The 22,507-nt window shown below is 48.5% G+C and overlaps 1 protein-coding gene across 1 annotated transcript in view; it reads left to right on the top strand.

The window, feature by feature from the left end:
* Window positions 1-22,075, top strand: part of DHRSX (dehydrogenase/reductase X-linked) — a 139,424-nt gene extending 117,349 nt beyond the window's left edge. Inside the window, exons 6-7 of the mRNA XM_043457857.1 lie at window positions 5,497-5,704; window positions 21,590-22,075. Of these exons, the coding sequence (XP_043313792.1) occupies window positions 5,497-5,704; window positions 21,590-21,793 (412 nt within the window). The 3' untranslated portion in view covers window positions 21,794-22,075. The remainder of the gene's footprint in view (window positions 1-5,496; window positions 5,705-21,589) is intronic.
* Window positions 22,076-22,507: the final 432 nt, after the last annotated feature.

Below are 22,507 nucleotides of genomic sequence, written 5' to 3'. Positions count from 1 at the left end.
ATCATTTTTTGCATGTGTATCAGTTGCTCAGTCGTGTCTGACTCTCTGCGACCTCACGGACTGTAGCCTCCTGGCTCCTCCATCCATGGGGTTCTCCAGGCAAGAATACTGGAGTGGGTTGCCATTTCCACATTAATGTATAGCATATAAGTTTAAGGATTGTATTGTATTTATTGTCTCATATTGGCTATATTCCTCATGCTGTAAAATATATCCTCGTTCCTCATTTAATTTTTTTTTACTTTTTGGACACACCCTGCAACATGCAGGGATGTTAGTTCCCTGACCGGGGATCAGACTCACGTCCCTTACACTGGAAGGTAAAATCTTAACGACGGGAACACCAGGGAAGTCCTCTTGGTGCCATTTCTGCAGCTTATTTTATGTTGTTGTTGTGTAATCCCTCAGTCACGTCCAACTCTCTGTGACCCCAAGGACGGTAGCCCGCCAGGCTCCTCTGTCCATAGGATTCTCCACTGGAGTGGGTCGCCATTTCCTCCTCCGGGGGAGCTTCCGGACCCAGGGATCGAGTCCATGCCTCCTGCATCACAGGCAGATTCTTTACCACTGAGCCACGGAGGAAGCCCTTTAGACAGTACCTATTTTTTCCTCTGATGAGAACTCGAAAAACTCTTTTTTTTTTTTAGTGCAAATGTACGATCTACCCCATTCCTGGCGTCTTGCTGGCAATGGGTGCCCTTCCTCACTATGTCCACTTAGCACCTGGTCTCGGGCATCTCAGGGTCCTTCCTGAGGTGGGCTTAGACTGGCTCTGAGTTCAGTGCCAGACCCAGACCAAATATAACACTCAGCCTTGTAAACACCACCTACTGTTTACAGGAAACGCAGGTGTCAAGGTCCAGTGTCCTCTTCTCAACCGAAAAAAACCACGCTGCTGCAATTTAGGATAAGATTTCCCATCTCTAAGTAATGCTTTCCTAAGTTTTTAATCAAGAACCAACCCTTTAGAGAATGATCGAGTCTTTGATTCAGTACAAAGATTTGCGTATATTGTGTTTAAAATGCCATTCCTCGACTTTCCTTCTCTTGCCTTTAAGATAGAGAAAGTGACAGGGATCTGAACGTGCCAACTCATAATGTGCCACTTTGATATACAGATTATTTTGCGCTGAAGGCCATTGAGAAGGGACCGATGCAGAAAGATGCCTTTCTGGAACTTCCCTGATCTAACTAGAAACAGAAACTCCTGAGAAATGAGGACTTCCCAAGTCTTTGGCATTTCTTTTCCTTTCTATGAAATCCCCCACACCTGTGACATTAGAAGTGAAATTCATGTGTCTCTCTTGTTAATCTGACCATTGTTGGTTTAATTTGCATGCCCCAGTCACAGAACATAAAAGTATAGAAGAAGCATTTTTTTTTCCTTTCCAACAAAAAGGCTACCACACTAATATCTCTACCTCTGTTTTAGATTGACCTTCAAGTTATTTATGAGGTAGTCATATGAATAAGTTACTGTTTGTTGACAACAAAGGTGTATGTATGATTTCAGTTCCACTTTTTGACACCGTGTATTACAAAGGTCACTTACTACAAGTCTCATGTTTCGAATCAAGTCTTGTAGGCATCTTATGAATATTTTCTACCTGTGCTTGAGTTTGTAGGTTGACTTTCCCTGCTGGCTGCCTTCTGTCTGTTAACACTGTGATCATCTCTTCATTGTTTTCAGTACCAAGTGGGTCTGTTGTCCCTCGGGGGTTTACTTAGACACTTTAATGGCAATCTTCTTCTCTGGTGCCTCAGCTCTGATTCTTTTCCATTTCCACTGTGGATGTTTCTTTATCTTTCAAACCACCGGGGAACCACTCCTGAAATTAACTTGTAGTCTTGTTTTCTTCTTCTTTAAAAAAAAAAAAAAAAAACTCCTTTAGAGAAAAGTATTGACTTTTCCCACTGTCTCTTCCGCATGCTATTGTCGAGAACCATAACTCTTCTTTGCAAACGTGGTCAGCATATTTATTTTTTCACTGGAGCGTGATTGCTTTACAATATTGTGTTAGTATCTGCCCTATGATGAAGTGAATCCGCTATATGCATACACATAATCCCTTCCCTCTTGAGCTGCCTTTGCAACCCCCATCCCGCCCCATTAGGTCATCACAGACCACACAGCCGACCTCCCTCGGCTACGCATCAGCTTCGCACTAGCTAGCCATTTTATGCATGGTGGCGGATAGATGTCAGGGCTCCTCTCTCCGCCTATCCCACCCCCTGCTCCCCCCACCAGACCCCATGTCTGCATGTCTGTTCTATACATCAGTGTCTGTCTTCCTGCCCTGCAAACAGGTTCCTCAGTATCACGTTTCCAGATTCCCTATATGTGCGTGAATATCCGACAACTGTCTCTTTCTGACTCCCTGCAGTCTGTATGACAGCTTCTCTGGGTCCATCCATGTCGCGACAGATGACCCAGTTTCCTTCCCTTTTTATGGCTTAGTAATATTCCACATACATATTGCCACATCCTCTTTGTCCGCTCATCTGTCGATGGACATCTAGGTTGCTTCCAGGTCCTGGTTACTGTAAATAGTGCTGCAGTGACCATTGGCATGCCCGTGCCTTTTTGAACTGTGCTTTTTCTCGGGATGTGTGCTCAGGAGTGGGGTTGCTAGTCATACCCTAGTTTTATTTTTAGTTTATTAAAGAAGCTCCATGCCACTCTCCGTAGAGGGAAGCCATAATTCTGTCGTGCGTCAGTTTTCCTTTAAGGAGACTGCACCTTTCTCTTCTTTCTAAATTCACGACTGCGCTTCCCTCCCAAACAGCCCTGTTAATTCAGGAGCAAACGGATGCGTGTGTTGTTGAAACGGTCCAATGCCAACAGGAAAGTTGAGCCTTTACCGCCCCCTACTTAATAACCCCCTCATCCCTGGAGCTTTCTCCTCCCCTGCTGGGAAGAGAGAGGAACAGCTTGCCAGAAACGAGCATCTTGACTATAATTAGGGGGGCTGTCATGGACTCGGGGGAGGGAATTTGTGCTTGGAACTGTGCTGTATTATCATCTCTGTTCCTCCCTGCAACAAAAGATTGTGTTTGGAGTTCCTCTGGCAGACGACGCTCTGCGGAAGCTCGTCCCGCGTCACCCTTGGCCCACCTGCCCTCACTCATCACGAAAACGAAGGACTTGGGGTTTATTCTCCAGCTTAAATTGCAGGGTCCCCCCGGAAGAACCTCAGAGTTTGCACGTGGCCTCTTGGGACAAGTGGCTGGCTGCCGGCGACGCCGTGGGGGGCCCTGATGACAGGGAAGAAAGTCGCTGCCCAGGGAAACTGCAGGAGGTGGGACGGAGTCCCCGAGGGTGTTGCCGTGGTCGTCACATTTTGACAGCCGAGAGCCCACATGTGCAATTTACAAAGCAGCGTGAGGTGTGGGGTTTTTTTGTTGTTTTTTTTCAGAAAGCCTCACTGGGCAATGACGCTTACGTGACTTCATTTCTCAGTCTTGTCATTCATTGCTTGTCCTGTTTTCTACATTTTAAATTTTAAATATTTCCGTTTCCCTTTTCTCGTTTTTCCCCTCTTAGGTGCTTTTTTCCCTTGGTCATGTTTCCTGAATTTGCTTTTCTGAATCATTGAGTCCATTTAGTTCATTTATTGCAATTTTCAATTCCTGTTTAGTTAAGAGCCTTTGTGCATAAGAGGCATTGAATTCCAGTGAGTGCTTTTTTTTTTTTTTTTGCTTCTCATGTCAGGACAGATTTCTTTCTTTTTAATCTTTGACTGTATTAAATTTCCACAAGGGTGAAATCCGTGGATGGATTTTCTCCGACTGTTAGAGTCAGCTCTGGGGTTGAAGATGTAAAATAACATAGACTCTAGGGCACGTTGAACCAGAAGAAGACACACAAGTGGGGCTGCATTTGTATCCACAAAATTACATAAAAAGAGCCACGGACATGAAGAAAATGACCGATCCCCAATGAATCAGACATGAAGTATTTTGCCAGGAAGTGTTCCTTGGTTTTCTTTTTTTTTTTTCCAGACTTGTTTTTTTCCACATGGGCCATTTCTGAAGTCAATATTCAACCTGTTACAATGTTTCTTCTCTTCTTTTTTGTCCCTAGTTGAATTGTCATGTTTTAATCTACCTTTCACAATTTCAAGTGCTACTTTTTCTTTTTAAGCACAAATCACTTGGGTTTTATTTGTAGATTTATTGTTGATGACCAAAAAAAAAAAGGATGAAAGACTCGAAACTGGTCCTTGTTATTTATTTTGAAAGATTTTATTGGAATATTATTGCTCTGGTTGGTATTTTTGGCTGTGAGGCACTGGAATCTTAGCTCCCTGACCAGGGATGGAACACACAGAGTCCGTGAATTGGCAGGTGGCTTCTTAGCCCCTGGACCACCAGGAAAGTCCCCAGTAGAGATATCAACAAGCTCTTCATTTTGCCCCGCTCTGTAGCTATGCATAAAATTACTAGCTGCTTAGACACCACAATTAGTTTGCCTGGAGTGATATTTTCTCTGCAGTGAATTTTTTTTTTTGCTATGTTTCAGTAACATTACTTTCTAGGAAAGGATAGGTGTAAGTGACCACCATTATGTTTTTATTTATTTAAAGAATTTTTGTTGTTGTTGTTGTTGGGAACTGTTTTTTAAAGTCCTTATTGAATTTCTTATTCATGCCATGTTGCTTCTGTTTTATGTTTTGGTATTTTGGCCACAAGGCGTGTAGGACTTTAGCTCCCTGACCTGGGGATCAAACCCACACCTCTTGCATTGGAAGGTGAGGGAGTCTTCACCCCTGCACCGCCAGAAAACGCCCTGTGGTTTTCATGAAGTGGTGCCCACGTCCAGCCCCATAAAATAGTCCCTGATGGTAGGAAGCCAAAAAGGAGTGGATGGAGGTGGTCATTGTGCGCTCGAGAAGTACATCTGTCATAGCATCTTTCCCAAGCCTTGAACATTCAAAGGAGAAATAAAACGCGTGGTGTGGAGCCCTATAGCAAGGTCACAGGTGTGGAGCCCTGCTCCAAGCTCACAGGATAAACATCTCTGGAACTGACCAAGCCCCATAGCAACTATTGCCACAGGCCTCTGCATCTAAATTGGCCAGTTCCCTGACCCCGTATTAGGTGAAATATCTACCCTGTAGCGTCCTAGGAGATCTACACAGTGCAGATAACACACTTGGGCATCCCTGGAGACTCAGTCGGTAAAGAATCTGCCTGCCAATGCGGGACACCTGGGTTTGATGCCTGGGTCGGGCAAGATCCCCTGGAGGAGGGCACGGCAACCCACTCCAGCCTTCTTGCCTGGAGAATCCCCGTGGGCAGAGGAGCCTGGCGGGCTGCAGCCCGCGGGGTTGCAGAGAGTCGGACACGACTGAGTGGTCAGCACAGCTCCCTTGACCTCGGGCACGTCTCCGGATGCCCGCAACCTGTGCCTGGCGCTGTCGTCCACGGCCGGGCGAGGGCGGCGTCGACATGCAGACGCCCGGGTCTCACGGCCTCTCCCCTTTGCTCCCGCAGAACCGGCTACTCACCGCACGCGGCCTACGCCCAGAGCAAGCTGGCCCTGGTGCTCTTCACCTACCACCTGCAGGCGCTGCTGACGGCCCGGGGCGCCCCGGTGACCGCCAACGTGGCTGACCCCGGCGTGGTGGACACCGACCTCTACAGACACGTCTTCTGGGGCACCCGCCTCGTCAAGAAGCTCCTGGGCTGGTGGGTCTTCAAGGTAAAGGCTGAGATGCTCGGGGCGTTGCTGCGGTCCGCGGGCAGACCTGGCTTTAACCTCCTCGACGCCGCTGTGCTACCGATTCCAGGCTCCACGTCTTCTTTCTCTGTCCCTCTGTTGACAGACATTGAGGTAGCGTCCGTGTCTTTGCTATTGAGCCTGGTGCTGTGATGAACGCTGGGGTGCACGTGTCTTTTCCAACGATCATTTTCTCCAGGTGTATGCCCCAGCAGTGGGATCACAGGATCGTATGAGAGCTCTGTTTCTAGTGTTTAAAGAACATTCCATACCATTTACCATCATGCCTGCCCAAGTATACATTCCCACCAAAACTGCTGTGAAGGTTGAGCTGCAGGTATTTTTTCTAAGCATGGTTTTCTCCATGTTCCTAGCAGTAGGATTGCGGGGTCAGATGGTAGATCTATTTTTAGGTTTGTTTTTTTTTTTATTTTTTTTAAGGAACCTCCATACTGTTCTGGTAAAGAATCAGCTGGTAAAGAATCTGCCTGCAATGAGGGAGACCTTGGTTAGATCCCTGGGTCAGGAAGATGCCCTGGAGAAGGGAAGGGCTACCCACTCCACTATTCTGGCCTGGAGAATTCCATGGACTGTATGGGGTCGCAGAGAGTCGGACACAGCTTAGCGACTTTCGCTTCATTTCGGTCTGACCAGTGTGAGGTCTCCCCTCGCTGGAGTTTTGATTCGCGTTTCTTTAATAACTAGCGATGCTGAGCATCTTTTCACGTACCAGAGGGCTGTCTGTATGTCTTCTTTGGAGAGATGTCTATTTGGATCTTCCGCGTGATTTTCTCTTTAGGATAAATTCTCAAGAAGGAGTTTGTTTAGCGAGAGGATGTGCTGTGTGTGTGAGTCACTCAGTCGTGTCCGACTCTCTGTGACCCCGTGGACTGTAGCCTGCAAGGCTCCTCTGTCCGTGGGATTCTCCAGGCAGGAATACTGGAGTGGGCTGCCATTTCCTCCTCCAGGGGCTCTTCCCAACCCAGGGATCGAACCTGGGTCTCCTGTATGGCAGGCAGATTCTTTACTATGTGAGCTACCAGGGAAGTTCCTAGCTAAAGGACATATACATGGAAAACGTGGACCCCCAACCTCCAACACACATATCTGCTCATATGCTTGTAGAACTGTGTCCCTACCCATATGCAGTTTGTCTAAGTCTGCATCTTTGTTGAATTTACCAGTCAGATTGTGTGTTTGCTCCAAAGTCATCTGGCTTCTTGCTGGAAATCACACCTCTCCTCTAGCTGTGATCTTTTCCGTGGGAGGTGCTGACTCCGCGATGGGAGTCGGGTACATCACCAACCTCCGCAGCCTTGGCAGGTGGACAGAATTCATTTCGTCCTCTCTGCGGGATCTTGGAGATTAGAAGCCGTGATGGCCAGAGCCCTGGAGGTGGACGCCGTCAACGACCGTGGTCGTCGCCAGTTCTCCGCCTCCAAGTTCCCCTCGGTCCGGAATGCCGGGACCACCCAGGGAACCCAGATTCTGACAGATGTGAACAAGCAGAGGCGGCTGTCCCCAGCAAGCGGCCAACGGCAGCTGCAATCCATCTCCGTCACCGGGACATCAAAACCCACCTCTCCTGTGTCATCTCTGGTTCCATTTAAAATCTCATTTCCTCTTGTGAATGAATGTGCGTGCTCTGCTATGTCCCTCAGCTGTGTCTGACTCTGTGACTCCGTGGACTGTAGCCCGCCAGGCTCCTCTGTCCATGGGGGATCCTCCAGGCCAGAATACTGGAGTGGGTTGCCGTGTCCTTCTCCAGGGTATATTCGTGACCCAGGGATCGAACCTAGGTCTCTCACATTGCAGGCAGATTCTTTACTGCTGAGCTACCAGGGAAGCCCCAGTCTCTTTGTGTTTACCCTTTGTCAGCTACACTTGGGCATCTTCCGTCCACCTCTGCAAGGATTCAATCAAGTGCTGCTACAGCTGCAGACCTTCAGCATTCCCTGAAAGGGGCTCAGTGTGGACAGCAGACGGGAGACATCTGTGCTCTGGGCAAGACTGGCAGGACAGGTCTTCAGATGGCTAGATAGTTTCAAGAGCCCATTTCATGAGCCTGATTATTTCATCTCCTCATACCTAGAAAAGCACTAAAAAGTCCTGCACGGTGGTGACCGCTCCCCGTGACTTGCAGAAACCTTTCGTAAAATAATACGTGTTTGATTGCACTCACTTCCCCTTCAACAGAATCACTTATATACCGACCTTCCCCCTCTTAGCTCTTTGGAGCAGTCTCTCAGAGCTGTCTGCTGCCTGCAGCCCTCATTTTGCCCGAAATAAATCTTAACTGCCAGTTCTCACATGGTGCATTTATTTTTTTTGAGTCAAGCGCTTCTTGACTGACCAGATTATATTTCTAGACCACCTTTTAGGTGATTTTAACAAATAGAAAAAAAAAAAAAAACAACCCGTGTAGGATGAAGAGGTCTCTTTCTGTTTAATCATTTGCTCATATTTCTATGTTCAGGTGGTGGTTAGGTTTTTACAAGTGGTATATTATTTTTGTTGTTCAGTCACTAACTTATGTCCAACTGTTTGTGACCCCATGGACTGCAGCACACCAGGTCTCCCTGTCCATCACCAACTCCCGGAGCTTGCTCAAGCTCATGTCCATCGAGTCGGTGATGCCATCCAACCATCTCATCCTCTGTCGTCCCCTTCTCCTCCTGCCCTCAATCCCTCCCAGCATCAGGGTCTTTCCCAGTGAGTCAGCTCTTCACATCAGGTGGCCAAAGTATTGGAGTTTCAGCTTCAGCATCATTCCTTCCAATGAATATTCAGGGTTGATTTCCTTAGGAAGGACTGGTTGGATCTCCTTGCAGTCCAAAGGACTCTCAAGAGTCTTCTCCAACACCACAGTTCAAAAGCATCAATTCTTCAGCGCTCAGCTTTCTTTATGGTGCAACTCTCATATCCAGACATGGCTACTGGAAAAACCATAGCTTTGATTATACTATAGTATACTATACTATAATTATATGACCATAATATACTATATTATATGACTATATACTTATAAAGTATATATGACCGTACACTCATATATATGATTATAGTAATATGACTATACTATAATCATCTCATCTGAACAAAAGCTAATGGGGGTGGGGGGTGGATTTTTAACTTAATTTAGGGAGTGTTGAGATTTCAGATGCTACTGTTCTCTGTCTGAAAGTAAGTCACCTTTCATTTTGCCCACATCTTTCTTGATGCTTGCGATATTGTAGTCTATAATAAGAAATGTATGTATTTGGGGTTTTTTGGTCCGCTTTTCTGGCTCAGACCTCCTAAAACCCTTAGAATTTCCCAAGTGCTGCGATCCTGAAAGGCTTCCCTTGTTATGTTAATGTGTGACCTTTGTAACTTGCCCCTAGGCTGGGGGCTGGTTGTCAGGGCAACCAACTGGCGATTAAAGGGTTGGAATTTTCAGTCTTAACCCTCTGACCTCCAGGGAGAAGGGGGGGGGGGCTGGAGGTTGAATCCATCACCAATGCCCAGTACTTTGGGGGCTTCCCCAAGTGGCTCAGTGGTGAAGAATCTGCCTGCAATGCAGGAGACAGGAGTTCATCCCCGAATCTGGAAGACTCCCCCTGGAGGAGGGCATGGCAACCCACTCTAGTATTCCTGCCTGGAGAATCCCAGGGACAGAGGAGCCCGGGGCGGGGCCGGGGGGCGGGGAGGAGAGAGGGCTACAGTCCTCAGGGTCGCACAGAGTCAGACACGACTGAATCGACTCAGCACGCGTGCATTCACACACTTAGATATGTCTCTTGGGGGAGGTCACAGCTTATCACACTGCATGTATTAGTAAATGTTGAGAGCTGCCCACATTGATGGTTTTGTTTTTCATTCTCTCAGTCATGTCCAACTCTTTGCGACCCCATGGACTGCAGCACGCCAGGCCTCCCTGTCCATCACCATCTCCTGGAGTTTGCTCAAACTCATGTCCATTGAGTTAGTGATGCCATCCAACCATCTCATCCTCTGTCGTCCCCTTCTCCTCCCGCCTTCAATCTTTCCCAGCATCAGGGTCTTTTCCAATGAGTCAGCTCTTCTCATCAGGTGGCCAAAGTATTGGCGTTTCAGCTTCAGCGTCAGTCTTTCCAATGAATAGTCAGGACTGATGTCCTTTAGGATGGACTGATTGGACCTCCTTGCAGTCCAAGGGACTCTCAACAGTCTTCTCTAGCACCACAGTTCAAAAGCATCAATTCTTTGGCGCTCAGCTTTCTTTATAGTCCAACTCTCACATCCATACATTAGGAATAACCATAGCTTTGACTAGACTGACTTTTCTTGGCAAAGTAATGTCTCTGCTTTTTAATATGCTGTCTAGGTGGGTCATAGCTTTCCTTCCAAGGAGCAAGCATCTTTTAATTTCATGGCTGCAGTCACCATCCGCAGGGAATTTGGAGCCCAAGAGAATAAAGTCTGACACTGTTTCCAGATGGTTTGCATCTTCTTTTTTTGTTGTTGTTGTTCATCTCTCTTTGTGCTTTATTTATTTTTATTAGTTGGAGGCTAATTACTTTACAATATTGTAGTGGTTTTTGCCATACATTGACATGAATCAGCCATGGATTTACATGTGTTCCCCATCCTGAACGCCCCTCCCACCTCCCTCCCCATGGTTTGCATCTTCTTTATACATGTTAAGCGTTGGACTATTTAGTCTTTGCCAACTTGAGTCAACTGCTGGACTCTTGCATCCTGGAGCGGGAAATGGGATTTGCTGTGTTTGAATTAGCATTTTCCGAAATATCCTGTGGTTCAATAGTCAGCCTCCGTGGAATTACTTGGCCTCTGAACGTTGCTGCCTTTTTGGAAATGTCTCCTTTTTTTCTAGGCGGTGTTTGTTTTTGCTGTTGTTTAGATGCTAAGTCACGTCCGACTCATTGTGAGTCTGTGGAATCGCAGCACACCAGGCTTCCCTGTCCTGGAGTTTGTCCCTGTCTCCTGGAGTTTGCTCAAACTCGTGTCCGATGAGTTGGTGATGGTTAGCCCTTCTCTTCTTTCTTATAAAACTTTATGTATTTATTAAAGCTTTTGGAGCTATAGTTGACTTACGGTGTTGGGTTAGCTTCAGGTGTATGACAAGCTGAACTGATTATGAATATACATGCATCCGCTCTCTTTTTAGATTCTTTGGCCATCTCGGTCATTACAGAATGTTGAGTAGAGTTCCCTGTGCCATAGAGGAGGTCCTCTGGAGCTATCCATCTTATATGCACTCGTGTGTATATGGCACTCTTAATCTCCCAATTCATCCCATCCTCTTTTACCCCCTGGTAACCATTACTTTCTTTTCTATGTCTGCAACTCTATTTCTGTTTTGTAAAGGTGTTCATTTGTACCCTTTTTTAAGATCCCACATGTATGTGATATCATATGGTATTTGTCTTTCTCTGTCTGACTTACCTCACATATTATAACAATCTCTAGATCCATCTATGTTGGTGCAAATGGCATTATCTCATTCTTTTTCCCAGCTGAGTAATATTCCATGTGTATACATGTACCACATCTTCTTTATCCATTCATTTGCTGATGGATATCTGGTTGTTTCCATGGCTGTGGGTGTTGTGAATATTAGGCTTTCTCTTTTGGATTCATCCCTGTTTTTGTTTTTTTTTTTTTAATTCTGACTGCTAATTTGTATCTTTTACCTATGTGACCAATACTTTTTTGCATTGTATTTTCTGCTTCAAGAAGATACAGAGAAGTAATATTGGATAGTCATAACCAATGGTATTAGAACACAGGAGAAAAATATTTTGGACATGGAGAAACCAAAAAATAGATATACTAATATATATTTGTATGTGTATCTAGAGACACACGCATAAACATACATATATATATATATATGGAACAGAATCCACCTGCCAATGCAGGAGACTTGGGTTTGATCCCTGAGTTGGGTAAATCCCCTGGAGAAGGCAATAGCAAGCCACTCCAGTGTTCTTGCCTGGAGAATCCCATGGACAGAGGAGCCTGGTGGGCTGTGGTCCATACAGTCTCAAAGAGTCAGACACGACTGGAGTGACTTACCACATATGCACATGTATATATAGATACACATTTAAGGTTCCCTGGTGGCTCAGATGGTAAAGAATCTGCCTGCGATACAAGAGGCGCAGATTCAATCCGTGGGTCAGGCAGATCCCCAGGAGAAGGAAATGGCAACCCACTCTATTATTCTTGCCTGGAGAATCCCGTGGCCAGAGGAGCCTGGCCGGGCTACAGTCTATGGGGTCACAGAGAGTCGGACACCCCTGAGCATGCGCGCCTCCGTACATTATACGAATTACTTCCTTAGACGCACGCGTGTATGTATGACTTGTGTGACGTCTCGCGAGGGGAGTGCCCGTGATCCCTGGGAGGTGGTGGGGAGTCTGTAGGATTGACATGTCTCTGTGTCCCTTCATGCCATTTGGTGACATTCTTTTTACAGTCTGTCCCCTGCGTACAAACGAGTTCCATTCCAGGAACACGTGCGTTAAGTCCTATTTGTGAGTCCACCAGAGTTAGCCCAGGTACCCAGCTAACCCGATCGGCTGTATAGTTCTGTACTGTGTTAGGTTTATAGTACTGTTCACACAGAGAACGAACACAAGGTAAACCTTTTCCATCTCACCGCGCAGTACCGTGAAGAGGACAGCCGTCCGGGGTACCAGCTGGCACACAGGGGCTGGCATCGGCTGAGTCAGGCAAGAAGGGTTACTGACTGAGCAGGCAGAGGAGGCGGGAGATGGCAGAGCTGAAGAACTGTCAGCAATAGCAGACGGAGGGCGAGCTGGCATGTCGGTCACACCTGACCTGGACGGAACGCGCGTGCACATCTTTGAGAGTTTGCCACTTGAGAGTTCGCATGGAGAGGACTTACCGGTACATCACTCTGAAACCGCTATGTTACGCCTTACCAAAAACCATGGACTTGATTCCAAGTTCAGAGCCAGTCCCCGGAGCATGGTGGTTCGTCCTTTGAGAAAAAAAAAAAAAAAAATGACAGGTTGATACATGTATGAAGATGAGAGGCTTAATTGGTTTTTTTAAAAACAGTTTTCTTTATTCATTGGCTGCGCTGGGTCTCCGTTGCCCCGTGGACTTTTCTGCAGCTGCGCAGAGCGGGGGTAACTCTCTCGTTGCGATGCTCGAGGGCTTCTCATGGCTGTGGTTTCTGTTAATGCCAAGCACAGGCTCTGGGACACAGGTTCAATAGCTGCGCTGGCTTAGTTGCTCTGCGGCATGCGGGATCTTCCCAGACTGAGGATCGAACACGAATATCCTGCATCGGCAGGTGGATTCTTCACCCCCGAGCCACCAGGGAAGCCCTTAAATGGTTCTTTCCACGAGCAACTCAAGACCATTCCATCGATCCCTGCCTGCAGCTGGGCGATGCCTCATGCATGCCCTGTGCATGGAGATCTGAAGACAGTTAATGAGGCATGCAGGACGCATGTCCCGTGATTGTACCAGGAGCTCCACTGCTCCTGAGTCTGTTGCTTCCTCAGCCATTCTCTCGAGCCCTAAGAGGAGGGATATGGCGGTCATGATCTGCTCTTGTGTTGAGGGCAGAACGCAGACAGTGCGGCCCTCGGAGCAGAGTTGAAGGTTGAGCTTGAACCACAAAGGAGGCTGAGCGCCAAAGAATTGATATTTTCAAACTGTGATGCTGGAGAAGACTCTTGAGAGTCGCTTGGACTGCAAGGAGATCCAACTGGTCTATCCTAAAGGAAATCAAGCGTGAATGTTCATTGGAAGGGCTCATGCTGAAGCTCCAATATTTTGGACACCTTGTGTGAAGGACCAACTCATTGGAAGAGACCCTGATGCTGGGAAAGATTGAAGGCATGAGGAGAAGGGGACAACAGAGGATGAGATGGTTGGATGGCATCACGGACTCAGTGGACAGGAGTTTGAGCAAGCTCCGGGAGATGGTGAAGGACAGGGAGGCCGGGAGTGCTGCAGTCCATGGGGTCACAAAGAATCGGACCCGACTGAGCGACTGAACAACAATCTAAAGGTCCAAGGAGCCTGAGCCAGGCTGGGACCATCGGTGATGCAGAAATGGCTCAAATGGGGGTGATCATACTATCACTGCCCCCTTCTCACTGGGGTCCCCATCTGAACCCCAGACCCCCTGTAAATGACCTGAGCTCCCCCTATCTCAAGTCTGCTCAGGACACCTGGTTCCAGCTCCAGTCTGGACACAGGAGAGCCCAAGCTTGTCATTGCCCCCTTGCACTGAGTGTCTTCGATTTTGGGGCTGCACTCTATCCAGGGATGCCAGATCCTTGATGTCAACAGTGATGTAGAATCATATGCTTCAAGCCTCTGGACCATCCTATGGACCACAGTCTACAGAGCATCTCATGGACCACAGTCTACAGAGCCTCCCATGGACCACAGTCTACAGAGCACCCCACAGATTACAGTCTATAGAGCCTCCCATGGACCACAGCCTACAGAGCATCCCATGGGCCACAGTCTACAGAGCATCCATGGACCACAGTCTATAGAGCATTGCATGGACCATAGTCTACAGAGCCTCCCATGGACCATAGTCTACAGAGCATCCCATGGACCACAGTCAACAGAGCCTCCCATGGACCACAGCCTACAGAGCCTCCCATGGACCACAGCCTACAGAGCCTCCCATGGACCACAGCCTACAGAGCATCCCATGGACCACAGCCTACAGAGCATCCCATGGACCACAGCCTACAGAGCATCCCATGGACCAGAGGGCATGATCCGTGGGGGGTGAACCCAGGTTATGGTTAGAAGCCATTGCAGGGGTGGAGAGGGGCAGAAGGAGATTGTTTTGAAGGCGACTCCAGGACTTCCCTGGTGGTCCAGTGGCTAAAATTCCATGCTCCCAATGCAGGGGCCCTGGGTTCAATCCCTGGTCAGGGAATTAGATTTCACGTACCACAGCCTAATTCGTGTGCCACAACGAAAGATGCCCTATGCCACAAGTAAGACCTGAAACAGAAAAATAAATAAATGTGTGTGTGTGTGCACGCACACAGGTGTGCAAACACTCTGTCACTTAGTCATGTCCGACTCTTCACAACACCATAGACTGTAGCCTGCAAGGCTTCTCTGTCCATGGGCTTCTCCAGGCAAGAGTACTGGAGTGGGTTGCCATTTCCTTCTCCAGGGGATCTTCCTGACCCAGGGATTGAACCCACGTCTGTTGCATTGGCAGGTGGATTCTTTAGCACTGAACCATGGGGAAGACCAAATAGATAAGTATGAAAAAAAAAGAAAAAAGACCATTCCAGAGAGCACATCACGATGTCTTGACTTGTTGACCTTGGAAGGTGAAACAAGGAAATCTCGGGAGTCATTTGGGGTTTCTGATGCAGGAACACCAGGCGATGTCTTGGTATCTGTCTGGGAACCGGGGTAGCAGGCAGTTGAAAATGAAAGATGGCTTGACCCTGTGGTGTGTACATGGGGTCTCTGCCTCCAATGCCAGCTGGGCTGCTGAGAGCGTGTGTCCGCAGCTCAGAGGAATGCACAGAAGGTGTAGCTTTCAGGGATTCTGGCAGAGAGACAAGGCACTTGTCAGGCCATGAGCCTGGAGGTGGGGAATCTGCCCATCGTGACTGAGGAGGACGGTGGGGAGGGTTAGGGTCTCCGGAAGAACCAAGATCTGGCCATCCCGTGCACCCTCTCTGCTCCCTTGCCCTCCCACTACCCTGCCCCTCATCTTTGTAATTTCCTAATTCTGGATAATGGCATCTCCTAAGATTGTTGTGAGCGGCGCTGACATAATATGTGGGAAAGCGTTTCCAACCCTGCAAAGGGCTGTGTAATTATGTAATTATAACACATTCATCTTTCTCTGCAGCACGTAGCTCCCAGCTCTGTGGAGCTGTTTCAATCCCACCCTCTGCTCTCTCTGCTTTTGATTTTGGTTTCTTTTTTTTTCATGCACCTGTACCCAGCCGTCGACCCGATGCCCCTTCCTGTTGTGAGCTCCAGGTGCCCAGGAGCTCTGATCTAAACTATCTTTCTTGGTATTTGGGGGCCACGAAAATATTGTGGTTGTCATGCAGTTGCTCAGTCACATCTGGCTCTTCGCGACCCCATGGGCTGCAGCACGCCAGGCTTCCCTATCCTTCACCATGTCCTGGAGTTTGCTGAAATTCACATCCATTGAGTCGGTGATGCCATCCAACCAGCTCATCCTCTGTTGTGCCCTTCTCCTCCCGCCTTCAATCTTTCCCAGCATCAGGGTCTTATCCAGTGAGTCAGTTCTTTGCATCAGGTGGACAATATATTACAGTTTCACCTTCAGCATCAATCCTTCTGATGAATATTCAGAGTTGATTTCCAGTAGGATGGACTGGTTTGATTTGCTTGCCAAATACTGGTGAGCATTTAACACGCGTTTGTTGTGGTTTCAAGCTCCCGAGACTCCACAGGGGCTTCATACAGAGAATAACTTCAACTGTAAATATGCGGTGGTGTCGCCCATCTGTCCATAAGTGACTCTGAAGCCTCTGATGAAACCAGACAGGTCTCCTTCCTGGGTTGGGCTTCACATTTGAGACAGTTCTGTCCTCTAACATACACATCTCTGTGTGTGTCTGTGTGTGTTAGCCCCTCAGTCATGTCCGACTCTTGGCAACCCCATGGAGTGTAGCCCTCCAGGCTCCTCTGTCCATGGGGATTCTCCAGGCAAGAATCCTGGAGTGTTGCCATTTCCTCCTCCAGGGGAATCTTCCCGACCCAAGGATCAAACCCAGGTCTCCCGCATTTCAGGTAGCTTCTTTACCGTTGGAGCTACCCACCCCCCCGCCCCCTGGAAGCCAATGACATGTCTCTAAGAGGATCTGATTTTAAAGCTGTGGGTAAACATGGGAGATGCCCAGTATGCTCCTGGGGAAGAACAGAGTTCAGTTGTATGTTGCAGTGTGTTTGGTTTACAATGTTGCGTTCGTTTCTGGTGTGCAACAAAGTGGTTCAGCTCTGCGCACACATAGGTCCCCACTTTTTCGTGTTTCCTTCGCATTTAGATCACCAGAGAGCACTGACTGGAGATCCCTCTGCCCCGCAGCAGGTTCTCACCAGTCATCTCTTTTACGCTAGGACCCCCAATTCTTTGGCGCCTACCCCTCCTTCTGAGGATGTAGATAAATGCCCCCAGTGTAAAGCTGTGTATGTCACAGTCCGTGTCTGTGTGCACACGTGTGTGTGAGCGTGTGTGTATGTGTGTGCCTGCTTATGTTTTTCTTCAGTCGCTCAGTCGTGTCCGACTCTTTGCGACCCCCTGGACTGCAGCACGCCAGGCCTCCCTGTCCATCACCAGCTCCTGGAGCTTGCTCAGACTCATGCCCATTGAGTCAGTGATGCCATCCAACCATCTCATCCTCTGTCGTCCCCTTCTCCTCCCGCCTTCAATCCCTTCCAACATCAGGGTCTTTTCCAATGAGTCAGTTCTTCGCATGAGGTGGCCAAAGTATTGGAGTTTCAGCTTCAGCCATCAGTCCTTCCAATGAATATTCAGGACTGATTTCCTTTAGGATGGACTGGTTGGATCTGCTTGCAGTCCAAGGGACTCTCAAGAGTCTTCTGCAGCTCCAGCACTACAATTCAAAAGCATCGATTCGTCAGCGTTCTGCCTTCTTTATGGTCACACATGTGACTCTCAGCATCTCAGACCTGCTCCCTTTCAGACAGGCGTGGTGTGTCATGATCCTCACGGCTGAGACTTAGGACTGTGACATCAGACGTGGGGAAGAAGAAAGGCATAAAACCCATTTCATGAGCTGTCAAAACATTTGGGAATTAAAACATTACAAATGAAATCTCATTTCCTTCCTCTCTGTCATCCGCCCGAGGCCTGGAAATGTTCTGTAGGTGATCGAGGGCGGCTGTTTTTAGCCCGGCATCTATCATGTGCTTAAGTGGGATAAGTGGATGTGATTAATCCTCCACGAGATGTGTGAGTGCTGAGAATGGCTCCTTTTCTAAAAATTTTCCCTTTTCTATGTCAGGGAACTCTCTGGATGGTCAAGACCGCTTTGGGTGAATGTTGTGTGCTTGTGCATGCAAGGATATGCATGTGTGCGTGTGAATGTGTGTGCATGATGGCATATATGTGTATAAATGTGAATGTGTGTGTCTGCGTGTAAATGCTTGTGTGTTTTGAATGTGTGTGCATGTGAATAGTTGCATGTGTGTGAAAATGCATGTGTGTGCCTAGGGGTATATGTGTGTGTGTGAAGGTGTGTATGTGAATGTCTGTGTGCATGTGAATATTTGTGTATACATATAAATGCATGTGTCTGCCTGGGTGTATGTATGTGTATCCATGTGAATGTGTGTGCCTGGATGTGTTTGCACGCATATAAGTACATTTGTGTGCATGGGTGTGTGTACATGTGAGTGTGTGTGCATCTGTGTAAATGCATGTGTGTGCCTGAGGGTATGTGTATCCATGTGAATGTGTGTGCCTGGGTGTTTGTCTGTGTATAAATTCATTTGTGTGCATGGGTGTGTGTTGTGTGTGTGTGCATGCAAGGATATGCATGTGTGCATGTGAATGGGTGTACATGAGGGCATATATGTGTGTAAATGTGAATGTGTGTGTCTGTGTGTAAATGCTTGTGTGTTTTGAATGTGTGTGCATGTGAATAGTTGCATGTGTGTGAAAATGCATGTGTGTGCCTGGAGGAATGTGTGTGTGCATGTGCATATTTGTGTGTGTTCCTGTGGATATTTGTGTGTCTGTGTGAACATTAATGTGTCCATATAAATACATTTGTGTGCTTATGGGTTTGTGTGCATGTGAGGGTGTGCATGTGAGTGTGCATATGAATATCTGTGTGCCTGGGTTGTGTGTTTCCATGTGAGTGTGTGTGGGTGTGTGTTCCTGTGCTCATAAATGCATTTGTGTGCATGGGTGTGTGCTGTGTGTGTGCATGTGCATATTTGTGTGTGTGCATGTGGATATTTGTGTGTCTGTGTGAACATTTGTGTGTCCATATAAATGCATTTGTGTGCTTAGGGGAGTGTGTGCGTGTGAATGTGCATATGAATATTTATGTGCCTGGGTTATGTGTATCCATGTGAATGTGTATGGGTGTGTGTGCCTGTGCTCATAAATGCATTTGTTTGCATGGGTGTGTGTGCTGTGTGTTTGCATGTGAATATTTGTGTGTGCATGTAAATACATGTGTGTACTTGGGTGTGTGTACATTGAATATATCTGTCTGTGCATGTGAATATTTGTGTGTCCATATCCATGTGTGTGCATGTGAGTGTGTGCATGTGAATATATGTGTGTGTGTAAATGCATGTGTGTGCCTGGCGGTATATGTGTGTGCGTGTGAGTATGTGTGCGTCCATATACGTGCATTTGTGTGCATGGGTGTGTGTGTGTGTGTGAGCGTGTGAGCACGTGAATATCGGTGTGTGCATGGGTGTGTGTGTGTGCCCGTGAATGTCTGTGCCTGGGTGTATGTGTGTGTGTATGCATGAGGGTATAGTCTGTCTGTGCTTGGGAGTCACTTTCATACAGAAACACCTCCGTCAACAGACAGAATCCCATGACATCTCGTCCGTCCTGACCGTACCTGAGTTTCTGGCAAAGTGTACATCCCAAGTTCATGTCCAGCACACCACAGGCACCACCTCCTTAAACAGCCATCCTTGTGTTCCGCTGGACACGCCGATCACAAGGACTGTTACCCAGATAAGAGGATTTTCAAGGTGTAGGGGAAGTGGACCCCCACCTCCCCAGACCATGCCTGCTGGATGCCCCTAAGGAAGCGGGCTCTAAAGACAAGACTGGATGCCTCTCAAGACAGTGGAGCCCTATACATTAAAGAGGGTCCTTCTCGTGGAGGTGACTCACTCCAGGGCCGAGAAGAAGTGGGAGTTCTGGGCACAGACCCCTGGGATCTCAGCCCAGAGATTGACTGACTTAGGAAGCAGGCTCACTCCAGGAGCTGATTTAACTGTGTTTTTGCCGCAGAGGTGCAGCTCTCCACGTCAATCCATCTGAGTAAGAACAACAGGATATTTGTCACTATGACTACCCAGAAGATGTTCTGAGCCTGTCTCCATCTAGAAAATGTGACCGTGGGGCTGTCTCCTGGCTTGGATCTGTTTCTGGTGATGTTTCAAAGGACAGTCGAGGCACACAAGAAGGACCAGGGCAGGGCGGGTTGAGTGGATTTCCAGAAGCTTATTTAAAGTGACAAGCTCCGGAAAGACCGCTATCTTGACAATAAGAGAAGGGAGTTCTCTTGATTCCTAGGTGGCTCAGCGGTAAAGAATCTGCCTTCTAATATAGGATTTGCAGGTTTGATCCCTGGGTTGGGAAGATTCCCTAGAGGAGGAAATGGCAACCCACTCCAGTACTCTTGCCTGGAGAATCCCCATGGACAGAGGGGCCTGGTGGGCTACAGTCCACGGGGTCACCTAGAGTAAGTAGGAACTTATCTGTATCATATATTGTAGTGTGTGCATGTTAATCCCAAGCTCCTAACTTAACCCTCTCCCACCCATTTCCCCTTTGGTGACCCTAAATTTGTTTTCTGGGTCTGTCAATCTATGTATGTTTTGTAAATCAGTCCGTTTGTATCATCTCTGTTAGATCCCACATATAAGTAATGTCATCCCGTATTTGCTTTTCTCTGACATATGTTTCTGAGTGTAATATTCTCTAGGTGCATCCGCGTTGCTGCAGACAGCGTTATTTCATTCTTTTTGATGGCTGAGTAGTGTTCCGTTGTATGTGTATGTACACACACACACACACATATCACATCTTCTAATCCAGTGGTCACGCCCAGGCACCAGCCCTAACCCGAAAGCTCAGCGTGTGTTCCATTCCAACCTGCAGCCTTCCACCCAGCGTCCACTTTTCCCCCGTCTCTCCAATGCCTTTCAAGCTCCTTTTCAGACTTTCCGGTCCTCATACCGTGTCTCCTTCCCTGCTTGGAAAGTAGGAACCTGTCTGTTGTCTACACGTTTCCTCTAAAATTGCTAGATAGCACACCTTCAACCCTGAGGCTGAAGCGTCATCTGCCTTGACCCAGTGAGCCGGCGTTCTGGTTTCATAGAGCCTGCCGTGTATGTCAGGAGTTCACCCAACCTTGTAAATCTACTCTGCACGCGTGCTGAGTCGCTTCAGGCAGGTCCGACTCTCTGCAGCCCCGCGGACCGTAACCTCCCAGGCTCCTCTGTCCGTGGGATTCTCCGGGCAAGGATACGGGAGTGGGTACAGCCCACTGGAGTGGGTTGCCATGCCCTTCTGCAGAGGATCTTCCCCACCCAGGGTTCGAACCTGCATTTCTTAGTCTCCTGCATTGACAGGCAGGTTCTTTACCACTAGTACCACCTGGGAAGCCTTGTAAATCAAGTATACTTCAGTAAAATGAATTAAAAAAAAAAAAAAAAAGGACTGGAGACCTGAGTATTTAAACTCAGGGTCTGTGCCCAGAACCCACCCTTTGTCTCGCCCCTGGAGTGAGTCAGCTCCGTGAAAAAAGACCCTCCCGTTGTAGCTACAGGGCTCCTCTCTCCTGAGATGTACCCAGCCTTCTCTTTAGAGGCTGCTTCCTCTGGGTCATCCAGAGGAGTGGGGGGCCTTTGTGCACATGTGTGGAAATGCATGAGAACAATGTGGAAAGGCAACCCGCAGGGGTGCACCATCGCGAGGTCACGGAGTGCCAGCTACCCCAGCCCTGGCCAGCCAGGCTTGAGGTGATGAGTCGATGGGCTCCCCGGTAAGGGGCCCTGTGTCTCCCCCTCGACCTCCGGGGGCTCCCGAGACCCCTGTGTCCCTGCTCTGACAGTTAGCATCTTCTTCTGCGTTCCTACTCCCCGCAGACCCCGGACGAGGGAGCCTGGACCTCCGTCTACGCCGCGGTCAGCCCGGCGCTGGAAGGTGTCGGTGGCCGCTATCTCTACAACGAGAGGGAGACCCGGTCTCTGGAGGCCACGTACGACCCGGAGCTTCAACGGCAGCTCTGGGCCAGAAGCTGCCAGCTGACGGGCATCGCCGATGTGACCCAGGAGACCTTCGGCAAGTAGCGGCCCGCCGGGAAGACCGTGGTCCGACGGGGAACACCACGGTCAGCGCTGTGCTTGCAGGTCTGTGCTGGACCATGTCTCTCCATCACCCCCATCCCCCCGACCCTCCGGGCTCTGTATCCCCCCAGGGTCTCCCATCAGGACCCGGGCGGCAACTCATGAGAAAGAGGGAACGCAGAGTGGACCTCTGAGCTGGTGGGGTCCTCAGCCATGAATCCTGTGATTCTCCCTAAATGTCCAATTGTACCGGGTGCTCTGAGTCATTAAATCCTGCAAGCCTTATGGGCGGTGTTCCTTCCTTAAGCACAGAGGCGCCGTGGGACCCTGGGGGTAGATAGACACGTTTTGGGTGAAACAAATACTTTCAAGGGAAGTCTGGTAGCTTCGAGGATGTCCTGTGTTCCCGTCTCTCTCACATACGAATCGTGCCGGAGATGCGTCTATGATTCCTGGCTCCCAGAAAGGGAGACGCTTTGAGCCTTCCTTATTTACTGTCTTGATCAAGGGTCCTGTGACCCCACCCCGTCTTCAGGAGGACCAGCTCCCAGGGGCTAACCTGTGGCCCCAAGGGCTTCTAGCAGGGGTCTCACCCCACGACTCATGGAAGGACCGTCTCCTGAGAGGTAGGTAATTCTGTAGGACATGTGATACCAGGGCAGTCCTGGACACCACTCCCCACGGGGCTCTCTAGGACGCAGATATGGACAGGGTGTG

This window comes from Cervus canadensis, chromosome X (assembly GCF_019320065.1).
Source record: "Cervus canadensis isolate Bull #8, Minnesota chromosome X, ASM1932006v1, whole genome shotgun sequence".
Taxonomy (NCBI): Eukaryota; Metazoa; Chordata; class Mammalia; order Artiodactyla; family Cervidae; genus Cervus; species Cervus canadensis.
The sequence above is the reverse complement of the archived record's forward strand: the minus strand, read 5'-3'. Positions and strand labels throughout refer to the sequence as shown.